Here is a 26650-nt window from a genome sequence, read left to right as displayed (position 1 = left end):
TACATATACACCCATCCGTTTTCTTCCTTTTTTCTGCTCTATGCGACTAATGCTTTATTGTGGTGATTTATTCATATCACTCTAATTTCCAATCTGAAAACCAAGCTTCCTAAATAAGAATAAGAAGTAATTATAAGTAAAAACGTATAGGAATATAATCAACCTATATACAATTTATTGTTTGAAATCATAAAAATCAAGACTTTTAAAAAATCCCTTGAAGGTTCTTTTACTCTATCATTCAATTTTACCCATACCCTCAAGGGTATATTGGGTTGTCCACTGCATTATCTTACCTGACTGTATGGACATCATCAAGGAGGCCAGAAGACCCACTACAAGAGCTTGCTATGCAGCCAAATGGAAAAGGTTCGTCATTTATTGCAGTAATAATGACATTAACCCGCTGGACGCATCCATCCAAAACATCATTTGCTACCTATTACACCTATACCGATGCAATCTGGCGTACACCTCTATACGTGTCCATTTGACCGCAATATCAGCCTATCTGCAAACCAGGCAGCACCTCTCTCTATTCAGAGTGCCTGCCATCAAAGCATTCTTGGAAGGACTCAAACGAGTCATTCCACCTAGTCACCCACCGGCTCCAATGTGGAACCTCAACCTGGTCCTCACACGCCTAATGGGTCCACCCTTTGAACCTCTACACTCATGCGAGATTCAATTCCTCACCTGGAAAGTAGCTTTCCTGGTAGCGATCACTTCCTTAAGGAGAGTTAGTGAACTCCAGGCACTAACCGTTCAAGAGCCATTTATACAGGTTCATGCCAACAGGGTCGTACTACGTACCAACCCAAAATTCATGGCCAAAGTAATATCGCAGTTCCACATGAATCAGACTATCAAACTGCCCGTTTTCTTCCAAAACCCGCAAACTGTCGCAGAAAGGGCACTCCATACACTAGATGTACGAAGGGCCCTCATGTACTACATCGACAGGACTAAACCCTTCAGGAAGACAAAACAACTGTTCGTTGCCTTTGCCCCGCACCACAAAGGTAACGCCATCTCCAAAGCAGGGATAGCCAGATGGATAGTTAAGTGTATTCAAATCTGTTATCAAAAGGCAAAACGCACATTAACTATTCCACCACGAGCCCACTCAACACGTAAGTTAGGGGCTTCCATGGCTTTTCTAGGAAATATTCCCCTGCATGATATATGCAGAGCAGCCACATGGTCCACTACACACACTTTTACTAAACACTATTGTGTAGATGTGCAGTCAAAACAGCAGGCAGCTGTAGGACAGGCTGTTCTAAAAACTCTTTTTCAGACCGCTGCAGCTGGCACGGGTAGCCGCCGCTAATAGAGGGCACTGCTATACATTCTATGCACAGATATGAATTCAGCAGCCCACATGCCTCGAACTGAATATGCTACTTACCAGTATGCATCTGTTCTTGGCATGTAGGGCTGCTGACATTCATATCGCCCTCCCTCCTCCCCGGCGCCTGTCGCAGCTGCAGCTCTCAGAATTACTGTAAAGCATGGTCATCACTTTCTGTATCTACTCCATCACTGCCACAATGGCGAAAAACAATCTGAGGATGATGGGGATGCCCATGCGCACTGTAGTCCAGGGGAGGAGTCACCTATCCAAGGATACTTCGAAGACTCTTCCAGGACAACAACGTGCAAACATCCGGACCCAACACTAGGCGGCGATCTATGCACAGATATGAATGTCAGCAGCCCTACATGCCAAGAACAGATGCATACTGGTAAGTAGCATATTCATTCCCCAACTGGCCCTGTCTACATCCGGGACCAGCTTCTACCCAAATCTCTAGAAATTGCTACCACCCGTAAAAGTGCGAACTCTGGAAAATACTGGTGATGCCCCTCTACTAGATAAAGAGAGTAAACAAACAGATGTTGCAGGTAAAAGGGTAGCTGCACAATCGGCCAACCTCTGGTGGATTGCAAATTCCTCTCCAGGTATCACCGTGCCCATTGGGATGAAATGAAGGAACTACTTCAACATCTCCCAGAGGAGCACAGGAAAAGGGGTAATGAGATCGTCTGAGGGAAAGCAGATCTCCAACACCACCATTCGCTGCACACTAGATGCTGCGGACACTGCTGCAAGGGGCGAGAGGGGGCTCCTTTTGCTGCATGCCCTACCGCTAAGGTTCAAACACTACACACCCACCAGTCGTCTCCCAGAAGCTATTTTGCTAAGGGTCCTACAGAGTCAATTAAAAGGTGGCTTCCCCAAAGGAGCTGACACCAGCAGTCTGCCCTGATTTAACTCTTCTATCTCCTGACCATTTTACATCTGTAGGGGGTCGTCTCCAAGGGTTCTTTCCCACTTGGCAAAATGTCACTTCCGACCTGTGGGTATTGGATATTATCCAAAAGAGACCTGAAACTCCTCCTCCTCAACAAATTCTTTAATTCTTAAACCTCTGATGCTGGTTTACTATCCTCGTGCTCAGGACTGAACCCTATGTCATAGTCAGCTATTTGCTTGTTTGCCTTTGCTGTTTACTGATCCTCTTGAATCTGTCATCATGGCTTCTGTTACTGTGCTGTTGTTGTGTACTATTATCTATTGGAGTCTCGCCTCATTTGTTTATGGTGTTCCTGATTCACCAGATTCGCTCACGACCATGAAAAGCGCTCTGACACCTTCGGGTCTAGCTAGCGCTATATAAAACTTACAAATAAATAAATCCAACATGGTTATTGTCTGGAGCGAACTTCCATACCTCCTAACATTCCATTTTGCACTCACTAACTCCCCACAACACCATAGGCTACTGAGGTTACAGGTCGAAGCGCTCCTTCATAAATGAACTATAGACCCCATCCACCCTCAACAGGGCACAGGATACTCTATATATTTTCTGATCCCCAAAAAAGACAGGTCCCACCGACCAATTTTGGATGTCTGGCCCCTAAACGAATACATTCTCTCAGAGCACTTTCACATGGTTACTCTTCAGGATGTCGTCCCGCTACAAGGGAACTTCATAGCTGCACTTGACCTATATTTCCACATTCCAATACATCCGGCACATCGCCAGTACCTCAGATTTGTAGTCCGTGGACAGCATTACCAATTCAAGGTGCTATCCTTCGGAGTTACCACCGCACCCAAGGTGTCCACCAAGTGCCTCGTGGAAGTGGTTGCTCACCTGTGCAGACAGGGCATCCACTTCCTCCTATAACTGGACGACTGGCGCCTCAAGAGTGCTACCAGTCAGAAATGCCGCAAACACACTGGTTCACCATCAGCTGACTTCACGAACTAGGTTTTACTATCAACTCCTCAAAATCCTACCTCCATCTCAGTCAGATCCAACCTTATCTAGGGGAAATTCTCAACTCTGACGTTGATATGGCCTACCCTAATGCTGCCAGACTCTCATCCTTCTTTTTACACTCGACCAACAAGTCAAATTACACATGTGCCCATTACAGGAGTGCTTAACGCACTGGTGGTCTCAAGTGGAGGGTCAGTGGGACGATCTAGTCTTGATCGGCCGTCAAATTTGTCACTCTCTGTAGTGGTGGAACCTCAACAACTTGTTGCAGGGACCTCCTTTTCTTGACCCAGTTCCGCTGAGCACCATCACAACGGACGCCTCCATTACAGATGGGGAGTGCACTCACATGACCTGACATTCCAAGGCCAGTGAAAACTTAGTCACTGGCGTCTCCACATAAATTACCTGGAACTTCTAGCTCTTCACCTTGTATTAGAAGCTTTTCTTCCCCATCTGATTGGCAGGTAGCCCTTATCTGGACAACATAACAGCCACTTATTAACTTCAGAAGCAAGGGGGCACCAGATCCCCTCAGCTTTCTCACTTAGCCTAGAGCTTCTGGATGTGGGTCCTGCGACACAAGATCCATCTGTTAGCGGAATACTTGCGAAGAGTGGACAACGACTTTGTCGACCTCCTCCTCAGGATATGGCACCAAGTCTCCAAGTGGGAACTCTTCGCCACTGCAGAAAATGCCAAATGCTCAAACTTCGCTTGCAGACAGTCCAGGGGCAATTGACTATGGATGAGTTGGCCATAGATATTTGCTTACGCTTTTCCTCCTCTCCCACTACTTCAGTTTGTTGTTAAGAGGATTTAGCAGACATCTCTCACACTCATCCTGGTGGCTACCACCTTGGCACGCCAACCACTGTTCACCACGCTCCTCGAACCCTGTAGTTCTGCAAGAGAGACTCCTCAACAGGCGCAACCTTCTCACGCAGAACCATGGAGTAATCAGGCACCCGGATCCCAGGTCTCTTAATCTTGTGATCTCGCTCCTGAAGTCCTAGAATTTAGATACCTTAATCTTCCACCCGAATGCATGAACATTCTTTAGGAGGGGCGTAGGTCTACTACGCTTGCCTTTTACGCTGCCAAGTGGAAGTGATTCATCTACTGTTGTTGTTGCTAACATATTGAACCATTAGCAGTCAGAGTACAAAAGATTGTCTGCTACCTGCTTCACTTGCAAACTTGTGGTTTAGCTTTCACATCATACCACTTCATCTAGCAGATAAAGCCGCTACCTTCGTAACAGATGTAGAAAGCTGGCTGTTTATATCAAAATGAACTATATCGTGCAAAGAGTCCAGGGGGTTCCCTTATAAGTGGACAGAGGCTTGCTCTAGCAATCCCAAGGTGCTCTTCTAGGGGGTAGTGTGGTCGAACAGTCTTAAGCCTATCAGAGGGGTGTTGGGCATTCACAAATACACAAAATAGTCAATAAGTGAGACACGACTCAATAAGGAGATCCACACTAATTTATGAAAATAACATGTATCTTTATATATATTTAGGCACCAGAAGCAATTTGTTCAGGTACGTACATTTTTTAAATGTTGTGAGGAAAAGCAGGTGCGGCATTCAGTTACAGAACAGCGACTTACAGGACCGTCTTCACGAGTTAAGGTTAAGAGGTGGGCAAGGTCAAAGACAGCACCAGCAGAACACCACCACCAGCAGCACTAGGACGGCCGGGTGCATGGGTGCAAAACAGTATTGGCTGCCCAGTGTTGCTCTATGGGGATCGGTCTTCGCGTTAATAGGCTGCAGGCTTTGACTGGGAGGCCAGTCGGGCTGAACCAACAGGGGGGCTCAGGCCTCATGCTCGGGGACGTAGGACACCTTTGGCCCTTTCCTCCACAGCCCAGGGGTGACCAGTGAGTGCAGAGGTGTCTTTAGGCATTGGGTTTTCCTTACTGGAAGCAGTTGTGGTAAAGGGGGCCTATGTGCAGAGGCTGCAGGCAATGTCGGAGAGTTCACTGAGGGAGAAACCACGCTGTACTCTGTCTCTGGAGGGCTGGGGGACCACAATGCCACTGTTGGCCCCCTTGTACAAGGGCTTCGAGCGACGGGTGCAGTGGTGTCTACCAGCGTCTGGTGTTTGTGGTCACGTAGTCCTCTCAGGAGTCTTTGGTTATCTGCAGGCAAGCAGGTCTGCTACTTCTGGGGAGGTCTTGGATCCTGGGTAAAGTGCTAGACACATCCGGGCCTAACACTAGATGTAGATTCACATGCTGTGCATAATCCTGCCATCACTACAAGCCACAAACAGATGCTCACTGGCTAACTAAAAGAAGTAAAGGGGATAAATGCAGTAAGCAGTTCTTAATTTATTTTAACAAAGTGCCATTCCCTTCATAGGAGGTCACTGCAGCTTACACCACCCACTGCCCCACCAGCACTGCCAATGACCGTACCAACACAACTACAGGCTATCACACATCGACAAGTGGGAAAACGTAGACTATTCCAGGCCACTGAAATCTACACAAATTGTGCGAGCAGCAGATATAGTTCATTTGTAATGTGGACTGTCATTGGTGCATATGTTAGGAAGTAGGTGTAGGTTCTGAGCACCGGAAACCATTGGCTCAAATTAAGCACTAATAGTAGAGCATCCCTTCTCTCAACCTGAAGCACATGCAACCAGCACCATTCGTTTTGGCTCTCAAGTGTCCAGGCTCCCAGTACCCACCCCAAAAAAGATTTTATGCTATGGCAACCACAAACCACGTGCACTACTTAATGAATGTAAGCATGTACATTAAAAAGGAGGCACCTTGCGGAAGCAGTCAGTCAGTCAAATACACTTTATTCGATTTATAACAACCATAAAAGGCATAAAAACATTAATATATATATGTGATATAATACATTTGATACAGTGAGAAATACCCTGTCATAAAAATGTAAAACAATTAAAACTTCATTGGATCATAAATTGGGGTACATTATTTAAAAATGTATTTATTTATTTTTTATCCTTGATGCCGCTACTAGAAAATTGGCAACACAAAATGTAATGCGGACACTACTTAGAGATTGAAGGAAAACTAAAGCCGGCCTCACATGCGTGAAGCCGCCTCCTTCAGTATTGGCAATAAATATTTCTTTCTGATGTCAAAAAAATGCCAGCAAAACATAGTAAAATGCATGGTATCTTGGACTGAGAATTGGTCACAAGTACAAGGTGTTGCTAAACCAGGTTTGGCCCAGGTTGGATATTTCCTCAAATAAAAATGAATCAAATTAAAAATGAATCAAATTAAATCTGAATTTTACCAATAAAAACCTATGAAATGGCTTAGTAACAATTACAAGGTATTGTGCAAGTGAGTTAGAGCCTAATAACATATAATGGGATCTCAGTCGGTTTCTGCAGTTCCCTTTCCTCCCGGGATAATCTGGTCCTTTCCATGAATAATTTTTCAACCAGACTCACATCCACCTTCCTAATGCCAGATGGTTCTAAGAAGAGGTCCGGGCGTCCCAATTGTGCAAAGGACTTACTCAGGTAATCTAACCACGGTACCTTTTTAAAGTGGTCCAGGGACATTACATCAGCTAAAATAGCATGATTGAGGGTTAGTTCCTTATTGAGCCAGGTCTTTAGCCGAAATGTTAACGGCACCAGGTTTAGTCTGTCCGTGACATAATCAAGACCCACCTCCGCATGAATTGAGAAAGTCGGGGTCGATTGGGGCACGGACAACAGATTTCGCAAAAACCTGTTTTCCGCCCTCTGGATGGGCTCCATATGTGCATAGCCCCACAGGGTAGAACCGTACATCGCGATTGCGATGCATTTTGTATTATAAACCTTTAAAAGGGCTTTCATTGGCCTAGCTCCCAGTCTTTTAGTAAACCCCATTAGTGCCCCAGTTGATCTGGCCACTAATAAACTTTTTGCCCAAATCTGTGGTCCCCATGTGCCCCTCATCGAAGAGCACCCCCAGGTACGGGAAAACTTCCACTCTAGAGACAACATCACCTTTACATTTACATATTGTTTTCATTTTGGCCTTGTTCCTATGGAGTCCAACAACCATAGTGTGAGATTTTTTAGCATTCACCTTGAGGTCTAGCCTGTCCATGAATGCCCCAAAGGCATCCAATAAATGCTGCAGGCCCCTTCCCGTAGGAGCTATGAGGACAGTGTCGTCCGCATATAGGAGGGCAGGTACCTTTGCTTCTCCTTTACGTGGAACGTCAGCATCCACCTCCTCCAAATATTGGCCGAGGCCATTTATATAGATGGTAAAGAGGAGTGGGGTTAAAATGCAACCTTGACGAACACCCCGAATCGATTTGAAGCGGGTGGTACACCTGCCCTCGTTTGTGACCCTTATTTGGTAAAACAATTCTTGATGGAGAGATGCCATGAATTTAATCAGTGCCCCATCTATTCCCAGCTCCAAAAGGATAGTCCACAGTTTTGCCCTGTTCACCTAATCGAAAGCCGAGGAGAGGTCCATAAAGGCCAAAAATTACGACCCCTCCTTGGCTACTGTATACTTGGCGATCAACATTTGTAGGTTAGAGCACTGCTCCAGGGTACCTCTGTTTTCCCTATACCCATACTGGATATTGGACAGACCCCCACATCCCTCAACACTATCCCTCAGCTTCGGCAGTAGAACCCTGCCTAGTGTTTTTATAGCAGAGTCTAGGAGGGATATGGCTCTGTAACACCCTGGGTCATCGCGCCGTCCTTTTTTAAAGATCGGCACAATTATAGATGTGGCCTAGGTGGGGGGCATCAGGTTACCGTTGGCTGCATTAAATATTTTAGACAGTATTCTGGCCCATAACTTCGGGGAATGTTTATAAAAATCGGCTGGTACCCCATCCGGCCCAGGAGCTTTATTTCTGGTCATCTCCACGATTGCTAGTTCTACTTCTAATCACACAGTCCATGACTTTGTTATCCTGGTCTGAGAAAAATGGCTCGTTTATGACAGACCAAAATTGACTACTATTATGCAGAACGTCGACTGCAAGGAGTCTATCCCAGGCTGCCATCTTAATATCATCCGTCCGACGTTTGATCGCTAACTTATAATCTTTCCTTAAGGATGTAATGGCTGCCTTGTCTCTCGGATTGTGTTTAAGAGCTGTCATAAGTGATCTATGTGCTCTCGAGCACTTTGCATCAAACCAACGGCGATGATTATTATCACCCTGCCCTATTTTTGCCGTTAAGTCGATTGAGATATGATTACAAATGGATTTGAATGCACCCATTATCTCATGATTGGCTGCTTTCGGATCCTCACAGATTATCATATGACCCTCTAATTTAGGGAGGATGTTTGCATAGAATGTATCCGGGACCACATTAGCCCACTTTATCCTTCTCCCCTGGTCCACTGGACGAAGTGTGGGCCTATTCATAGTACAGCCGGGCATTGACCCCAAAAAGTCCCCCCACCTCACCTCAAGAAGAACAGGGTTGTGATCACTAAAAGGGGAGACAATTGTGGCGTAGGAAACGGACCTGTGTAAAATTGCTGGTGTCACAAAGATATAGTCAATAATTGACCCGGGATCTGAGCCCTTGTAGGTGACTAATCTCTTCTCCCCCTCTGTACTCATAGGTTCAAATAAGTCAAAATTAGCTGTTAGAGCCTCCAATGCCTCGCCTGCCTTGGTGTGTTCAAAATGAGGGACCGTCGGACCCAATGAACCCCCAAGGTTGGCCGTGCTACACAGATTATTACAAGGATGAATGTTAAAGTCGCCCAATAGGACGAACTCAACATTAGTGTTATGGTCTTGACTGGCAGAAGATAAAAAGGTTTCCAGGGAGGCTATATGATCAGTTCCGTTTTCCCTGTTGCTGAATTATAAAAATTAATAAAAAAAAGTTTTTCTGCTGGGGGAGACCACCCTTTCCACAATTAAAATGTTTGGGGAACAATTTTTAACCAGATGCAACACCCCCTTAAGTTTAAGTGAGAAAAGGAGGATGAGACCCCCTCTAGCTCTACCAGCATTACTAGGGATGGCCGGGTTAACAAAGCTGGAAAAACCATCCAGCCAAAAACCAGGCGAGGTATCCCATGATTCCTGGAATGCTATAATGTCATGGCTGGCGACAAACCTAACCCAGGTATCGTCTACTCTTCTAGCTCTGACGCCGAAGCAACCTTGGGCACAATGATAAAACCCTAGTGTTCCGTGCTTTTCATTATCGGTATACCCCTGTGAGTGCATGTATGATAGAAAAGGCTACCACTGTCTCGCATTAAGTAAACATTACACATTGAACATCCTCTGTGTTCAGAAACGTTGCGTCATTGTGATTAGTCTGATGTGAATGTAAATTGTGCTCCCTTCACAAGTTATGTCCTCAAACCGCAGACCATCTCAAAATAATTAAAAATAAATTTGCGTCAGTTAAAATTGTTTATTGTATAAAACTGGATCGCACATGATTAAAAAGAATGTGTCATTTTCAAGGCCTGTTTGAATGACTGGGCAACATGGTTTGTTGCCTTGTTGTTTAGCAATTTCTTCATGGCCCGAGGTCTCTATACCAGCAGATGAAAGGTTCTTAGAACGACCTATAAATAAAGGAATAACACAAGATTCATTAAATTACCTGTTCCCACTTGAGGAATGACATACCAGTGTGGTACAGAGTAGTACATTGTGGGTCCCAGTACCGAAATCTGCTTGAAAAAAAAGATGGGGAAAAGACTCCTCATTATATGTATACCCATAATAAAGCATATGTAGTGATCTTTTGAAACAAAAGCTGTTCCATGGGGACAGTGCTGTCTGAATTCTCCCTTACTTCACATTCAAAGTACTTAAGGAGTGTAATCTGAACAATGACATTGTTCTTTCAATATTGGTTTCACATCCTCCTATATTCTTGGCTGCTGGAACTTGCACAATCTACACATCAAGGGAACCTTGCACTCCGTGGATTTCAAGTAATAGATTCACTATAAAAATAACTTTATCTTTCTTCATCATGGGGACCATTCACTTGAACAAGATGCTGAAACACAACTATATGTATTAATTTACGGTTGCGAAAAACGTGAACAAAACGTCTTTTTGTAGGCCTTAATTTTACTTTATTTACTAAGTGCATTCAATTCAAATACCCCGCCTTAAAAATGGCATTTCAAAGCTGAGGAAGAGGCGCTTCTAGAGTAAGGCTGACACCAGTGAGAAAACTGACACCTAGGTGCAACAGATAATCTGAAGTACGGAATATTTATGAATGTATAATATATCCATTACAATACCAGTGTTTGTCCCTTCTCTGTCGTGGGAGTCTCTCTAATATTAATGATTAGTAGAATGGAGTGGTAGGCTTAACCCAGCCTCTGATTAGAGGAACCAGAACCCTACTGAGGTATGCTTTCCAAGAGCCTTATTAATAGATTATACTGAATGCCCTGACCCACAAGGATATGTGTTGTGGAGTGATCAGAGTAATGTTTTGAAAATGTATGTCCTTTTTTTCAGGTTGCATGTGTACAAAAGTCTTGTATTAATGACATTTGTTATAAAAGAATTAGTAGCTGCTTTATTTCGAGTGAAATGCACCATATGTTTACCCTAAAAAACATATTTGCGCTTGCTAACAAGTTTTAATCCATGAGTCTGTGCAGCAAATTATGCTTGTTTGAATAGAAAAAAGTGCAAACAGCTCCATAATTCCAAAAATGCTGATGCAATTTACTAATGATACGCAAAACGAGGCTAATAACCAGTATCTGTTCCTGTTGTACTTCATGGTCCTAATGGGAGGTATGGAGCTTGAAACCTTTAACTGTACCACACAATTCTTACCCTTACCTTCTTGATAGGCCATTTTCAGTGATATCCTTCCTTGTAGTATGTATTGCACCCTCCCTCACAAATGTGGCACAGCATTTGGATGTCTGATTATTTTGAAGTCTTTGATCCATCTGTTTCCCATTTGCTTCTGGACTTCACACCATCCACATTTCCACGATCATCCCAACTGTTTTCCTAACACGGAAAACATAATCTAATGTGAACAGTTACATGTTTATGTTCGTAATTTGCAACTGTGGTTATATGTAGAAAACTATAAATGGCTCCACAATATATCCTCTTGTTGTCTCACACCGCCTCATGTTCATGTCAAATGCCTCCAACCCTTTGATAATGTGCTGTGCTCCAGTGTGTGTTGATGCTAGGCTCATGCTTGACAACTTCATCAAGTAAAGTTGTTCAAAGAAACTGTGCTCCTCTCTCCATACAATGCTACACATTATCCAGGTATGGTTTCTGAGATTATGATTTTCCTGAATACTCATTTACCTTTATCTTACAGTTTTTCTTAATTGCTGTTTTGAAATGAATTACATCTGTCTTTGTGACGAGAAGTAGTTTGATATAGGTTTGAATGATGGGCACCCTTTGCCTATATTTACGCCAGTTTCCAAATCTCAGTCTTCTTTTCCTTGCACAGCATTGGCGCTTCTCTGGGGCCTTCTCGCCTTTCTAAAGTATCGATGGAGGAAAATGGAAGAAGCTGAGCAGGCCATGTACGATATGGTTAATAAAATCACAGGTATGCCCTGTTCATTAGTTAGCTTCACACATGTCCTCCTGGTAATACATCTTCACAAATTATTTAACAGTTAAATGATATTGCTGGCTGATATCAAAAGATAAAACTATTGGGAGGCATAACCACATCCACCTTTTTAGCAAACCTTTCGCTCATTGTTAGGCACTGCAACTATTTGTTTTAATGCAGTACAATGTTTGGACCTGTAGTATACAGTCATATTCGCAATGCTTGTGTGTTACATGACCGTCTATACATGCGCTTTATCAGTGGTGTACTTTTTTAGCTAAGTGGGCAGGCTATCTTCCATGTTCCATTGTTGGCATAGCTTACCTAATATAGCTTTCCTTTGCAGTGCTTTATCACCGGTCTCAAACGTGAAGGTGACATTCAGCCCTTGCCAGGCAGGAGCTGTGCTAGAGAGGAAAAGACCGAATAAAAAAGATTTTTCTGCTTGAGTACTAGGCCTGAAGACCTGCCAGGAGACCATGTTACCAGAGTATGGAATGTCCGGTCTGTCATCCTTAAATACATGTCCTTCCTTTTTGCTCAGTCGTCTCAGGTTCATGCACTTCCAACTATCAGTCTTGAAATGCTAGTTTGTACAATGGGTGACGCCTTACATAGCTCTCCTGTAGGAAAAGGTCCAGGAAGATGCACCCAACTATGGTTGGTCAGAGTGAGGGATTTATGTATTTTAATCATGGCACATCTTTCTTTCCCACCAGTGTATGTGCTAAATGGATAAAAAAAAATCCACCCGGAAATGTTTAGTGAAGTATTTCAAATTCGGAAAGCCCTGTTTAGCACCAACCGGGACATCTGTTTAACCAGGTCATCCTGTATTACTGCAGCCAAGCTTAGGCCATCGTAAGTGAACCTCTGCTATGTGATTTTGGAAAGATTGGAGCTGCACTTTAATGTGCCTAGTGGTCTGAGTAAGAACAAAACCCAGCTGTCTGCACTGTATATAATTCAATTCACTTCCCAGAATGCTGTTTCTGCTGGGGGGTAGGTGAGAAGTACCTCCACCTCAAGCAGGCTTTGTTCCTGATGCAAGAGCACAAGGGCTCCCACCTCAGGGGGTCAGAAAAATGTATTTGTGTGGCAGGCTGGGGCAGACCATTGAGCTGCACACTTGAGAGTTGGTCGTTTTTCAGAGGGCATCTCCAAGATGCCACTGAGTGCATTTTGTAATAAATTTAACAAGGGCACCAGTGTGGATTTATTATGCTGAGGAGTTTAATACCAAACACCTTAGCATTCAGTAAAGCCATCATGGAGCTGTGGAGTTCATTAAGACAAACGCCCAGCCCATGTACTAAATATGGCTCCACTGCACTTAAAATGTCTGTGAATGGGGCGCACACACTGCAGGGGCATATTGCTCATGCAGCTATGCCCACACCTTTGGCACAGTGCACCCTGCCTTAGGGCTGTGAGGCCTGCTTGAGGGGTTGACTTAACTATGCTACAGGCAGTGGTTTGTGGACATGGCACACAGGGATGTGTGCCATGTCGACTCATAAGTTTGATATGCACCAAAACACACAGGCTGCTATGGCAGTGTGTATGGTATGTATTAGGTGAGGGGTCTCTGAGGGTGGCACAATACGTGTTGCAGCCTTTAGAGACCCTCTTTGATCACAAGACCCTTGGTACCAGTGGTAAATTTTCCACGGGACCGACATGTGGGCCAGAGGCGTGCCAAATGTGTAAACAAAGGTACAGTTTTGAGAAAGAACACAGGCCTTGGAAACCTGATTGGCAGGGAACCAGGGCACATTCAAAGTGCATCAGAAATCTGGAAAAAAAGGAGGGGTTACTGCACCAGAAACCTACTTTCCTATATTTAGTTACCTTTGGTAATGCTCTTTCTGGAGGATTCTCTTGATCACAGATTCTTCACTGCCCTCTCAACTTCCTGTTCTGTGGAGTAGCTTTGTTATCATCTAAAAAGGTGAAAAGTTACCTCACCCCCACTGTCTCTGACAATTTGTTCTGTGTTAAGATGCGAAAAACTGACAGCGCACAGGCTGCCACTTAAATGCCATTCTGCTCTGGCACTTCGGGTGGTACAGTCACTGTGGAACCACACTGCACCACCTATCTGCATGCAGGAGCATTCCTGAAGAACTGCCAGGATCCATTTTAGTGGCTGGGGCTATTCTACAGAGGAACCTACAGTTCGAATATACGAGAGAAAGAGCTTTACCAAAGATAGCTTATTTGTCAGTAGAGTATATCATTTTGTTTAACTTTGTTTTATTGAGTTTCAGGCAGCTAAATAGACACATTACAGACCCCTTGCAGTCCAGTTTTTGAGTGATTGGAACCCTCCCCGGACCCAACCCAGCCACCCCGCATCTTTGCGGTCCAAAACGAGAGTTCATCCATGAAGCAAGTGTCCAGAACTGCCCAGCAGGGCAAAGACCCCTGCTAGATAAGCAATGTGCAAACTCAGAGTAACAAAACCCCCAACCCCATTGTCACCGCCCTCTCCCTCCCTCCCCCCATCCCCCCCCGAACCGGTGTGCCTTGGTCATAGCGTGTTTGGTGTGGGCACGCAAGGATGATTTGTATCTACCCTTCGGAGGTTTCCCCTGGTTGCGAGGTGTCGGTGAGTCACAGGATGCGAAGATATTTCGGGCACTTGATTTAATTGAATTCTAGTGCTAGTAGAGATAGTAAAGGGCGCCACATAGTGTTAAAAGAGGCAGTGGAGTGGGTGAGGTTGGCTTGTATACGCTCCATACTGATAATGTATCATAACTTGTGCAGCCAACCCGTATGCATAGGGCGACTCTGTGTGTCCCATAGCGCTCCCATTGCTAGTCCCGTCTGTCTCCCCCTAACTGATTTCAGTGGGAATGTAAGTGCGTTGGGCAACCCCAGGAGTGTGTAAGCAGGAAAGCGCGGTATTTCAGTGTCAAATTGTTTGTCAATGTCATTAAGATCTGCCATCCAGTATCCCGTCACTTCCCTGCACTCCCATAATAGATGGGTCAGTGTGCCCTCCTCGTCACAGCCCCTCCAGCATGTCGGACTACAGTCCGGATTACCTCTGTTCAGTCTGACTGGTGCCAAGTACCAATAAGTGGCTACTTTAACCGCTGCTTCCCTGCTCGCCGTATTCTTGGTGGTATGGTTTGCCCTGTAGTATATGGCTTGACATTCCTTTTCAGAGAGGTCTCTCCTCAACTCTCTCTCCCAGCGTTTCTGTCCGGCTGAAGGCCGTGGGGGAGCTGGAGGACAGATCATCTTAAAGAGTTCGGTAATTAGCTTTCGGTCTGATTGCTTGGTAAGAAGGCATTTCTCATAGGTCGTTAACCTTCTACCTACCATTGGGCGTACCTCTGGCTGAGTTAACCAGTGCCTGATTTGGAAGTATTCGAACCGTTTCGGGTCGGTGATGTCATAGAATTGTGATAAATCCGAAAACTGAAGGAACCCTTCGAGGTCAAATAGGTGACCCGCGGATTTGCACTCCGAGGCCCGCCACTGCGGGAACGCTCGCCTTTCCATCCCTGGCACAAATTCAGGGTTGTCAAACAATGGTGTGAGCGGTGAGGGAAAGGAGGTGAGCCCCCTCTTGGTCGCGACCATATCCCATACACGCATCACTGTGCGAGTAATTGGAGATTTGTTGAGGTACGTCGGTCTATCGGGTCGCCTCAAGAAGTGTATCTTCTAGAGGGATGACTACGCTATCGCTCTATCCTGAAAGAGCCACCTCTTCTCGGACTTGGGCCGACTCCATTCTACTAAGTATCTGAGTTGCGCCGCCCGAAAGTAGCTCAGTATGTTGGGAATCCCTAGCCCTCCCTCGTCAGGAGATCGTCAGGAGATCGATAAGAGAGGTCTCTGCGCATCCGTGGCCGCTTCCCGGCCACTATAAATTGTTGCACTGCTTCTTGCAGTTTACGAATGGTTCCCATGCGGGGGCCCAACTGGAATTGTTTGGAAGGTGTATAGTATTTTGGGTAGATGGACATCTTTACAGCAGCGATGCGGCCAATGAGTGATAGTGATTGCTTCTGCCACCTTCGCATATCTCCGTGTATTTGGGAGGTGAGATTTGTATAGTTCTGGGCGACTGTCTGCTCAGTAGACGGGGCTAGGACTATCCCCAGGTATGGGATCGAAGCTTGAGGTTGAAGTCCCCCATAATCCCGGGACGCGCCTCTTGGCATATTTTCGTTGAGACCTAGAGGTAAGAGCATTGACTTCCCCATATTTATTTTAAAGCTGGACACGCTCCCAAATGCTGCTAGCTCCCGCAGGAAGGCAGGCAATGAACGCTTGGGCGAATCTAGAGCTGCCAAGATGTCGTCTGCGACTGATTGTGTGCTGTTCCCCTCCAAAGGGGATACCGGAGATTTCAGGGTTGTCATGGTTCCTCTGTGCTAGGGGTTCTACGTAGAGTGCGAAGAGGAGGGGTGTCAGTGGGCACTCGTGCCCCGTATCGTTCCCCAATGCCAAAATGTGCCAAAGTTTTGTCTAAAAAGTCCCAGTCCACCCTGTCGAACGCCTTTTCAGCATCTACCGACAGTAACATGGCGTCCATCCCTGTGTAATGAGCCTGGTCTATTAGATGCTTAAGGCGTTTAGTGTTGTCGCTGCATTGTCTGTTCGGAATAAAACCAGATTGATCTGGTTCGATGATACCAGGTAATCGTGGTCCAAGTCTGGCCATGAGGACCCCTGTAAAAAGTTTGAGGTCCAAGGTGAGTAGGGATATCGGCCGATAAGCGGCACATTGGGTGACGTATTTCCCTGGTTTGGGCAATACAATTATGTGTCCCTCCAGCATATCTGATGGGATAGATCCTGGTCCCTGAAAGGAATTAAAAAGTCTGGTTAAAATCGGTGCCAGGAGCTGGCAAAAAGTTTTATAAAAACCAGCCGAAAAGCCATCTGGCCCAGGAGACTTCAAGGGTTTAAGGCGGGAAATCGCGCCGATCACTTCCTCGATCCTAATAGGCGCGTCGAATGCTGCGGCTCCGGTTGCATTGATAGCTGTCGTCGCTGCCTGTCGGAGATAGGCCTCCACGCCGGTGTCAATATTTGAGTCCTTGCTATAGAGAGAGGCGTAGAAGTCCCGACAGGCCTCCGCTTTCTGGTCGTCGTTCCCACCAACTCACCCTGGGCATTGTAGAGGGCTGGTATTTTAGACCGATGGACGCAGGCTCTGAGTTTGCTTGCGAGGAGGTGCTCTGTTTTATCTCCTCCTACGTAGTATGTGTGCTTAAGCCGCAGGGCTGCATACTCTGTTCTATCGAGGTCAAGGCCTGCGAGCTGCGCCCTGGCAGCTTTCAATTGCCGCCATATCCTGGGAGCTCCTGTTCGACTGTGCATTCCCTCTAAATCCACCACCTTAGTTATATTTCCCTTTTTTCCTTTCGTTCTCTGGTTTCTGCAGTTCCCCCCTCACCACCGCTTTAAGGGCCCCCCACAGTGCTGTCGGGGGCGTGTCGGTATTGTCTGGTCATGAGGTAGTCATTGATGCATTTGTGTAGCTGCTGGGTTACCCCCTTTCTTTGTAGTAAGGCCTCCCACAATTGCTCCCCCCCCCCCCCCCTTGTTGTTCGAGTCCAAGGGACTGCGATAGTTACTGACACAGCGTCATGGTCAGAAAGTGCAGCTGGGTTGATGTCCACTTCGTTTACTAGTGTATTAAGCTCCGAGGACCCGATAAAGTGGTCTAGCCTGGCGTATTTACGGTGCACATGCGAATAAAAGGAGTATTGTGTGTTCTGAGGGTGGGCCTCCCGCCAAAGATCCACCAACCCCCTACGACTCATCCAGTTCCTTCCCTCTATCGATATTGCTCCTGTGGAGCCAGAACGATGGCCCGACCTATCCTTCTCTGGGTCCATGACCAAGTTGAGATCGCCTCCCACTAGGACCACCCTGTCTTGAGGGCTTTGAATCTCTGACGGGGCTCCCTTGAGCAAGGATTCTTGACCTGAGTTGGGGACGTAAAGGGACCCTACGACCATGGAAGTGCCTCCCACCCTCACCTAATATGCCAGCAGCCTGCCCTTAATCTCTGCCACCTTATCACCCACCGTGCCCTGGAAATGCCTAGCAAACAATATAGCTACCCCTAGTGTGTAGTGGAGGAGTAAAATTGCTGGGGAAACGCCCGGGACCTCATTCTGTGCCAATCTCTGGACAGTAGATGCGTTTCTTTCCCGAACCCCTCCCCCTGATGCCCCAACCTTCCCCCATCCCCCTCCTCCCCATCCCCAACTGAACATTTCCAACAGTCAACCATAGTCCAATGCCCGCCATCCAAGGCAGCGGGCATGTGGTGAGGAATAATCAGGGTAACCGTGTAACGCAGTCGACCCGGGCTCCCCTCCCCTGCCCCCCCCAGCCAGCAATAGTACAGTGCGTTTAAGTCCCCATGTGCAGATTAAAGTTTCTCAGGCGATGAGGTGTCTCTTGACACCACTGCTAGGGCCGATGCCCGTTCATGCGTCATGGTTGCACGGTCCGGCTTCGTTTCAGTGGCGGGCGAGTTCCTGCGGCCCACTCTCTGCAATCCTGCTCCCAAAGGTCGCTGTGAGGGTCCGAGGGAAGTCTCTGGACTTTGATGTGGTAGGCCCAGAAGTTCACATGTCTCTTGAGGAGAGCGCAATTGGTGCAACTTGCCATTCCATTTAAAAATTAGTCGAAAGGGATGTCCCCAGGAATACGGCACTCTTTTGTCCCTCAAGAGAACGGTCACTTCCTTGAATGCTTTCCTTTTCTGCAAGGTGATGGAGGAAGGGTCTTGAAAGAGGGCTATGGTATTTGAGGGGTTGCTTCAGTCTAGCCTCAACCAATCTGCGCTCTTTCAGTGGGAAGTCCGACAGGAAGGCAAGGATATCCGGCGGGGGGGCACGCGCACGCCGCCCTATGCCCACCCAGTGAGCTCGATCAATGTGGACGTCAAAGTCCGAGCTGACGCCCAAAACCTCCCTAAAAAGGCCTTGAAGGTATTCGGCGACGTCTGCCCCTTCTTCCTTTAGTGGGACCCCTCGAACGTGAATGTTATTGCGTCATGACTGGTTTTCGAGGTCTTCCTTGTGCGCCTGTAGGTCTACTTGCTGATCTTTGAGATGAATGAGTTCCTGCTGCAAGTGTTCCACCTCCCCATTTTTGGATTGTTCGCCATTCTTTATGGCAGCCACACATTCCGCTAGTTCATCAACGTCTCGGTGTATTTCTCGCACCCCTCCTGCTACCTCTTGTTTGAGTGTCTGAAAGTCTTCCTGGAGAGTGTTGAAGTGTTTATAATAACGCCCGAGTAATAGGCACTTCTCGTTCATCTTGTCCGTCTGTTGTCTTAGAGGCCGGAGGAGTAAGACCCCCCTTGTTTCCTGCAGTGGAGCCTCTAGCGAGCATTTCTTTCAGTGAACGCTCCCCCTTTTACCTCATATTAGCCATAGTAAGGCCTCTCAACTGTCCGACCGGGCCTCTGCTTCCTGCCCGTGACGGTGCTGCCAAAGAATCCCACCAGTGGCGACGGGAGGAAAACGGCCGCAGGCCTCACTCTGACTCCTGCCTTAAGGGACTCTTCCCCTTCCCTCAACCACGGCAGTTGCGCGACTGTGACCTGGAGACCTGCGTATGCGCAAACTGCCTGGTGGCGCACCTCAATGCTTTGGTGGCTCTTGGAAAGCGTTTGGTGTATGCGGTAGTATTGTCCTTTGGGACTACAGCGTGTCTTGGGAGTAAGTGTAAGGGGAGGTCATCGGGCACATCACCTCCCGTGGAATTCTCTTCTTGTAGGTAACCTTGGCATCACTTCCGGGTTTGAGCAACTTGTTCCCAGGGCGGCTCATAGGGCAATTGTAGGGAGGTGGCAGGGGCGGTTGCTCCGTTTAACTCCGGCCTCGTGAGCTGCTCTCTCGTCATCTGGTCTGTGTTTGCCTGCTTCTAGGGTGCAGTCTCTGGGGCCCAGCGCGCCTCCCGGTGCTGCGACCCGCCGTCGAGTTCTGGTGTGCACCGCATGTAGGCTTGCCAGCCCGCCTCGCTGCCCAGGATCAATTCGCCCTAGCTTGTGCTCCCGTACTTTGTCGCTTCCGGGTGGCCCCCAGAGGTTGAGTTGACTGTATGCAACCTCGGCAGGTTGATGGGCGCCCCTCCGTCTATTCACCACTCTTTTACACCTCTAGTAGTGACAGCAACAATGAGCCCCGTCCCGTTGGGGCCCTCCAACCGCACTCCACAATGCCGCGCTGGGTAAGGCTCTGTTGTGTAGTTATCGCTGCTATGCGCTCCCCGGGCTGGCCCCGCTCACAGTCCCAGGAGATGTTCGTGCGGGTGAGCGCCTCCAATCTGCAGGCCTCTCTAACTTACGCTGCCCTTCCGTGACACCGGCGAAAGCAGCTGTGCCCAGGGGCGTAGGAGACACAAAAATTCTGGGGGGGACAGGGACAACCTTGTGCACTTTCCAGTGACCCTATACAAATCACCGCCCGTTAAACAAATACAATTGCATACTTTCGAAGTGAAATATTGAGAAAAGCAGGCATGTAGTCACAGTTTGCATGTATGCCTTATTGTTATTTACATTCATATAGTAATGAGACCAAATGTTTAAAAAAAACATATATATGAATCTTGCATCTTAATGCACAAAGCAAACAAAGGCCGCTGACTTAGGGTGGGGGCGTCGTGTTTGCAAGTGGCATTATGGTTTGAAAAGTACCTGCTGCTGCATTCCTGGTCTCCAGCAATTTTCAGGCAACAATAAAAATGTGAAGATAACTTTGGTGATTAATGTTCTTTTTTTTAGAGAGATCGAAGGCTTGTCTAGTGAAAGTTTTAATTGAAAAGGTCAGTGAGTTACTGCTTTTGTCTGAGATATTCTTTTGGTATTTGAAGTTTATAAGTTAAAATCCTAACATTGAACAGTGAGCTATTAACCGTCATCAAAGAGCTGCATAAAAACTTCAATGTATAGATTAGAACGTTATGATTTTTCCCCAGTCTTTCCCTATCCTAATGTTGGAAAATGGGTTCATTAGGATAGAAATCAATTCTGATTATTGAAGAGAACCCCCCAACCATGGTGTTATGTTTTACATTCTGAGTTTGTGTTTCTCTAGTGTTGCAAAGCCGCCCTGGGCACTCCCCAACTTTTTGCTGACTGGTACTGGTGGTACCTGACTGACTGACCCTGGCCTCTGCCTAAACAGCCAGTGCTATTCTGAAAGAGGCACTTAAAAATACAGTGAAAACACCTACATACACTAGGGTGCACTATGGGTTAGGGTACCCCTATGATTGGCATGACCTCTCCTATAAGGCCCTAGTACATAATAGGGCAGGGGGATTAGAACTACTTTTAAGTCCCTAGAATATAATAAGGCATGACAGTTTAGAGGCCAGCAGCCCTTTCTGCGCTTGCATGTGTGCACTGCTGAAGCCTGAGGTCAGTTTAAAAGTAGCCCTGTGTTATAGGGCTGCTTTTAAAATGCAAGTTGTGCCCAAACTCGACTTTTGGGTTTGGGGAACTTACAAATTGATCAACTACAATGTTGGGGCAAAATTAAGTGGAAAAAGGTTTTCCACTTAACTATGGGTGTATCATATTTGCCACATAATACATCATCTGCTGCATAATCTAACGATTTCCTCCAAAACAATTTTGTAGCTCAAACGGATCCCTAATTACTAAAAGAAATGTGACTTGTGTTGCTGTGAAGTTTAGGGCCCTTTGCAAAGGTTAGTAAAGAAAACAATTCCTAAGAAAACAATTGGTCCCAGACACTCCTAATGACACTCAAGTTAATACCTGTAGGAGAGTGTAGTATGCAATCAATTCATACAACCGAAAATGTATAATGTAAAGGCACATTCAACAGGGAAATCTCATAGAGAAGAGGCCAACCAAAGTCAATTAAATTGCAAACATCAATTTATTTCCCACTGAATCATATTCATAAAATGCAAACTTAGTGGCTGACTACACTGACAGGCGGACTTCAGTACCACCGCCATCGAATCGGGGAATGGGACCGCTGGTCTTCAAGGTGGAGGCCCCACGATAGGCATTACAATGCGACTGCCACTACGGTGTTCGCAGTGCCTATCTTTTACATTGCAGCAGGTGCTGCTGGCTGCATCATCCGCCGCAAAGTAATAAAAAAAAGGAACATGTTAAATATATCGGTGCCTGCCACATGGTGCAGTGATATGTTGTGGGGCATCATAGATGCCCCCCAGGACCCAGGTCTGGGGGCCAGGGGTAAAGGGGCCTGCTACGGGCCCCCAATGTCCCTTTCGCCAAATTTCCATGGCAGGTGAACCGCCATTGATAAGTTGGCGGGTAAGGGACATCGTAATCCCTGCTGCGGTGCATGGTAGGCACCACCAGCATTGTAGGAACCACGAGCCCCTCCACCACACCGGCGGGCTCAAGAAGCCCGTCTGGTGCGTGGTGGTTGGTCTTTCCGACCGCCAGGTAACCACCCTCCATTGTAATATGGCGGGCTGTGATGCAGTCACCAATGGCGGTGGGACCGCCACCGACGGGGTGACGTAGCGGTCCCACTGCCATTATAATCACCCCCTAAGTTTGGTGTGCATGCAAATCCTACATTGCCAACCCCTGGCAAGTTGCACTGCTAGTGCTGTAAAAAGACCAATGGAGGTACCAATGGGTGAGGTGGACTGGCCTCAAGGGTCTTTTGACCTCAGTGACAGATTCACTGTCGATCTAGGATGTGCTTCTTCATATGCCTGCCCGTAAGACGAAGTGAACTGCAGTATGGATTGTGGTGGACAGGTCCACCTGCGGGTGCTAAGACACCTGGGCTTCTAAGGTCTATCAGGCCTTCTAAGGTGTAGCATCGGAATAAGCTCTGTCAGGAGTGTGGTATGGTGAACTGGTCATGAAGGTCTGAACATGGTTCTCCAGTTCCAAATTCAGCAGCTCTGGCCAGAGTGCCACATTCTCTCCCACACTGAACACCATACTGCCCCACTGAGAGAAACTTGCCCTGCCTTCAGCACAACTCAATTGTGCTGCGACTAAATTCAAATTATGCACTAGACAACAGTAAAATGCTGCCTGAAAAAAAATGAGTAACACCCTGGAAAAAGCAAACACTCATAGGGAATGCAAGAATAAGCAAAGCATGTGAACTGTAATCAGAAAAAAACATGGTTACCTTAACGGGTTTAAACTCATTATTCAGAAATCAGTAAGTGATTATGCCAGAAAAGTTCAAGACATGGCTACAGGACCAGGAAGGAACCCCTTTCAATGTCCATTGCTTATATCCTTTCAAAATGTATGCAGTTTGGTTTACAAAAGACCACATCCCCAAACACAGAGCCGCATTTTATAAGCTAAAATAATTCAAAAGTTGAAAACTATCATATTAAACGTTTCCACTCTACCCATCAACCAGGTATTGCAGTCCCTTTAGGAATGGCGCACTTACCCACCCTGGGAAAACAATATTGTTCAAAGAAAGAAGATAAAAAGAAAGTAGCGCTTTCACTGGCAAACTCTGTAAAGTGGCGCTAATGTGTGTGGGTGTAAATAACAGTCTGGCCTGTCTGCTGTCCACTCTGTATTGCTTTATTTGGGTATTTAACTATTTTTTCTCTCCATTCCGAGGTTTTTCTTTTCAATAGAAAACGGTCAGAAAATGAGGACATTTACAGCCAAAGTGTTCAGCCTTTTTTGGATCAATTTCACAGGGGAATAAAGAAAAGGAGAGGCAAGAGAGAGTACCTTAAGAGCTGCCTCTTGAAATCAGCACGTAAGCAGGAGCGAGACAGAGACAGAAAGAGATGGAGGAATAAAGAGAGGAGGGCGGCCCCAGAGGCAGATCAGGAGTAGTGGACACGGTCCTTGCCATGAAGGAAAAGAGACAGCGTTTATTTTTTCTCCGTTCTCTTCCCTTCCCAGAACGGCTGAGCCTTCCTGCAGCATAACAAAAGGCAGAGGGCGGGTGGCCTCTGACTCCAGGCAGGTCAAGTGCAGGGCCATTAGTTAGTGCTTTCGCGTGCTAATGGCCCTGCGATAACAGAAGGGAGAGGGGAAATTCCTTTGTCCCCTCGTCCCCCCCTCCCTTGTCCCCGTGTCCCCCCCACTCCAAAATCTGGGGGGGATATATCCCCGCGTCTCCCACACTTCCTACGCCCATGGCTGTGCGGGCTACCCCCGACAGGGGCTGCTGGAGGCCTGATACGTGCGTGTGTAGGCCTAATGGCAGCGCTCTTGATTTTCGCACCTCCGGCTTGTGCTTCTCCTGGTGGTCGCTTCACACACCCCTCGCCGCAGGCTCAAACTCACGGACTGCCAAGGGCTCCGTGTCGGGACTCTCATCGCCCTCGCAGCTCAGGAGCCGGATATCGGTTGTCTGTCCCGTCCCCTCACTCTTCGCTGGGCTCACGGCCTTGGCGCCATTTTCACTGGAGAGCGCCAGGCCGTGTAGAGGGTCACCTTGCAGTTCGCCGTTACTCAAATTGCTCCTGGCAATAGCCCTTCGCCCCCACAAGGTTTCCTCCCCTCCCAAAGGATGTCTCTTCCCGTGCAGCCCTCAACATAGACACCATAATAGTGCAAACCTATTGTGACTAACATGTATCGCCTACCTAATTCCCACACAGCTGAGTCTACTGAGCACTTTTCTGACATTTCCATACTGGTACAAGGTCAACTCAACCCTGATGTTATACTGTTAATAAAAGGTTGTGTTCTGAATCTAATTAAAATAATTGGCCTTCTCAATCAAACCTCAGATCTGACTTTATCAGGAATTGAGCTCACTGCCACAATCTTCAGTACTAGGAGTAATTCTTATTAAGAAAGTCCTTACTCCCTACAGTTACCAGGCTCAGAAGAGCAGGGATACAATTTAAAATATACCCTGACCTGGTTGAAGAGCAGCTTGTGGCTTTTTGTTCTTTCTAAAGCAATGTACCACTTCTTTATGTTAAATGCATGTGCTCTTCGCAAGTGTAATGAGTTAAGATCAGTATTTGTTTGTTTCCTTTCTTTCAAGTTTATTTCTATTCACTTTTTACTAAACGGCTGCATATTGACCGTGCAAATAGATGGAGTGTAGTTTTGGCCCCACACTTCTCTTTTGTATGGCAAGTGGGAGTCACGTGATCTGAGTAGATTCTCTTTTCGGGAATGTAGCAAGGGTCTTAAACTAGGTTTTTCAATTTTAAAAATTCCTGAATTCAAACGATTCAATTCAAACCCCATCGCCAGTAGAGGAGAATAATTTCCTAACGATAGGGACAATCTGAAAGAGGCAAGTTCGAGGCATGTGGGCTGCTGAATTCATATCTGTGCATAGATCGCCGCCTAGTGTTGGGTCCGGATGATTGCACATTGTTGTCCTGGAAGAGTCTTCGAAGTATCACGAGATAGGTGGCTCCTCCCCTGGACTACAGTGCGCATGGGCATCCTCTCCATACTTAGATTGTTTTTTTCCGCCATTGGGTTTGGATGTGCTTGTCTTAGCTCAAGTTAGGAAAATTCAGTTTAAGGCCAAAAGGCCTTTAGTTATCGTCGGTACTGTTTCCGTTCGGTATCGACCAGTTTCTTTAGTGCTTTAGCACCTTCTTCAAGCTTTTCGGATCCGCTTGGTCCGAACATCGAACTTCGATCGACGATGGAATCGAGGACTCCCTTCAAAAGATGTCCTTTATGCCACGCAAAATACCCACACATCGACGTCCACCCGGTATGCAACAAATGTCTCTCACCGGATCACGATGAGTCGAAATGTATGGCCTGTGCCCGGTTCCGCTCGAAGAAGACTCTCCGGAATCGACGAGCAGCGAGATTGGAGGCGCAGCAATCGACGCCTGCCCCGGCCAACATCTTTAGCACCGAAGACGAGGATGCCGAGAGCGTAGAAGACGTAGACTCCAGCCCCGCTTCCGAACACGACTCACGATCGGAAGACGACGATGAGGTGATCTTTCAGGGAGAAGAAGTCGTCGAAGAGGTAGGAGACTACGATGAGGCCCTTGGGGCCGAGGAAGATAGCTCCAGCGAAGAGCTAGGCCAACCTGTCGATACGGAGGCCGAAAAAATAAGTCTGCATAAGGCTCAGGTCGAGGGATCGCCTACGGGCCTTACCCAAGATCAATCTCACGGTTCTTCGGCCCCGGCCTCGAACATCTCACAAGAGCCATTATTATCGAAGACGACTGGATTCCCTTCAGCGAAACCGAAACCGTCCATCGCACCGGTTCCATCGAAACCGAAAGTGAAACTGGTTGCGATCGGCTCGAAGGCCTCGAAACCCGCCGGCAAAGGCCATCGGCTCCGAACGCGCAAAAAGGGATTTCGGTGCCGAGCTCACCGCAGCGGATACGGGTGCCGAGCCGAAGAAGAAGGCCCTCGGTCCCCACAAGGCGCCTCGGCCTCTGGCACCGAAGATTACGGCCCAAACCACCAAAGTCAAGGTGGCCAACCCATCTGCATCAACGTCGAAGACGGCGGCGCCTGCCAAGTCATCGACTCCAACGAGCGTCGATACCTCCCTTCGGATCGACGACCCAATGACTGCAAAGAAGTCGGATGCCGCTTCGATGCCTACCTCCAAGGTGCCGATCGGTTCCAAGGCGCCATCTGCGTTCACCGTGCAACAGGTCTCAGCATCGTTGCAACGCATTAGAGAACAGGCACCCCTCCACTCTACGTCGGGTCCCGACATGCACAAGGCTGCAAAATCACACTCGGCGCCGGCGAACATCACGTTTGGGTTGCCGCCACCCACGGCGCCGAAACTGTTCGAGATTCGGA

The 26650-nt window shown here is 47.2% G+C and overlaps 1 protein-coding gene across 2 annotated transcripts in view; it reads left to right on the top strand.

Moving 5' to 3' along the window:
- The window catches only part of LEMD2 (LEM domain nuclear envelope protein 2), a 406431-nt gene that overhangs the window by 165066 nt on the left and 214715 nt on the right, over positions 1-26650 (top strand). For both annotated transcript variants that reach the window (XM_085651168.1, XM_085651170.1), the window contains exon 7: positions 11767-11868. In XM_085651168.1, coding sequence (XP_085507294.1) covers positions 11767-11868 — 102 coding nt within the window. The remainder of the gene's footprint in view (positions 1-11766; positions 11869-26650) is intronic.

The sequence above is a fragment of the Triturus cristatus genome, chromosome 1_1, assembly GCF_964204655.1.
Source record: "Triturus cristatus chromosome 1_1, aTriCri1.1, whole genome shotgun sequence".
Lineage (NCBI taxonomy): Eukaryota > Metazoa > Chordata > Amphibia > Caudata > Salamandridae > Triturus > Triturus cristatus.
This window is presented reverse-complemented; position numbering and strand designations above follow the sequence as displayed.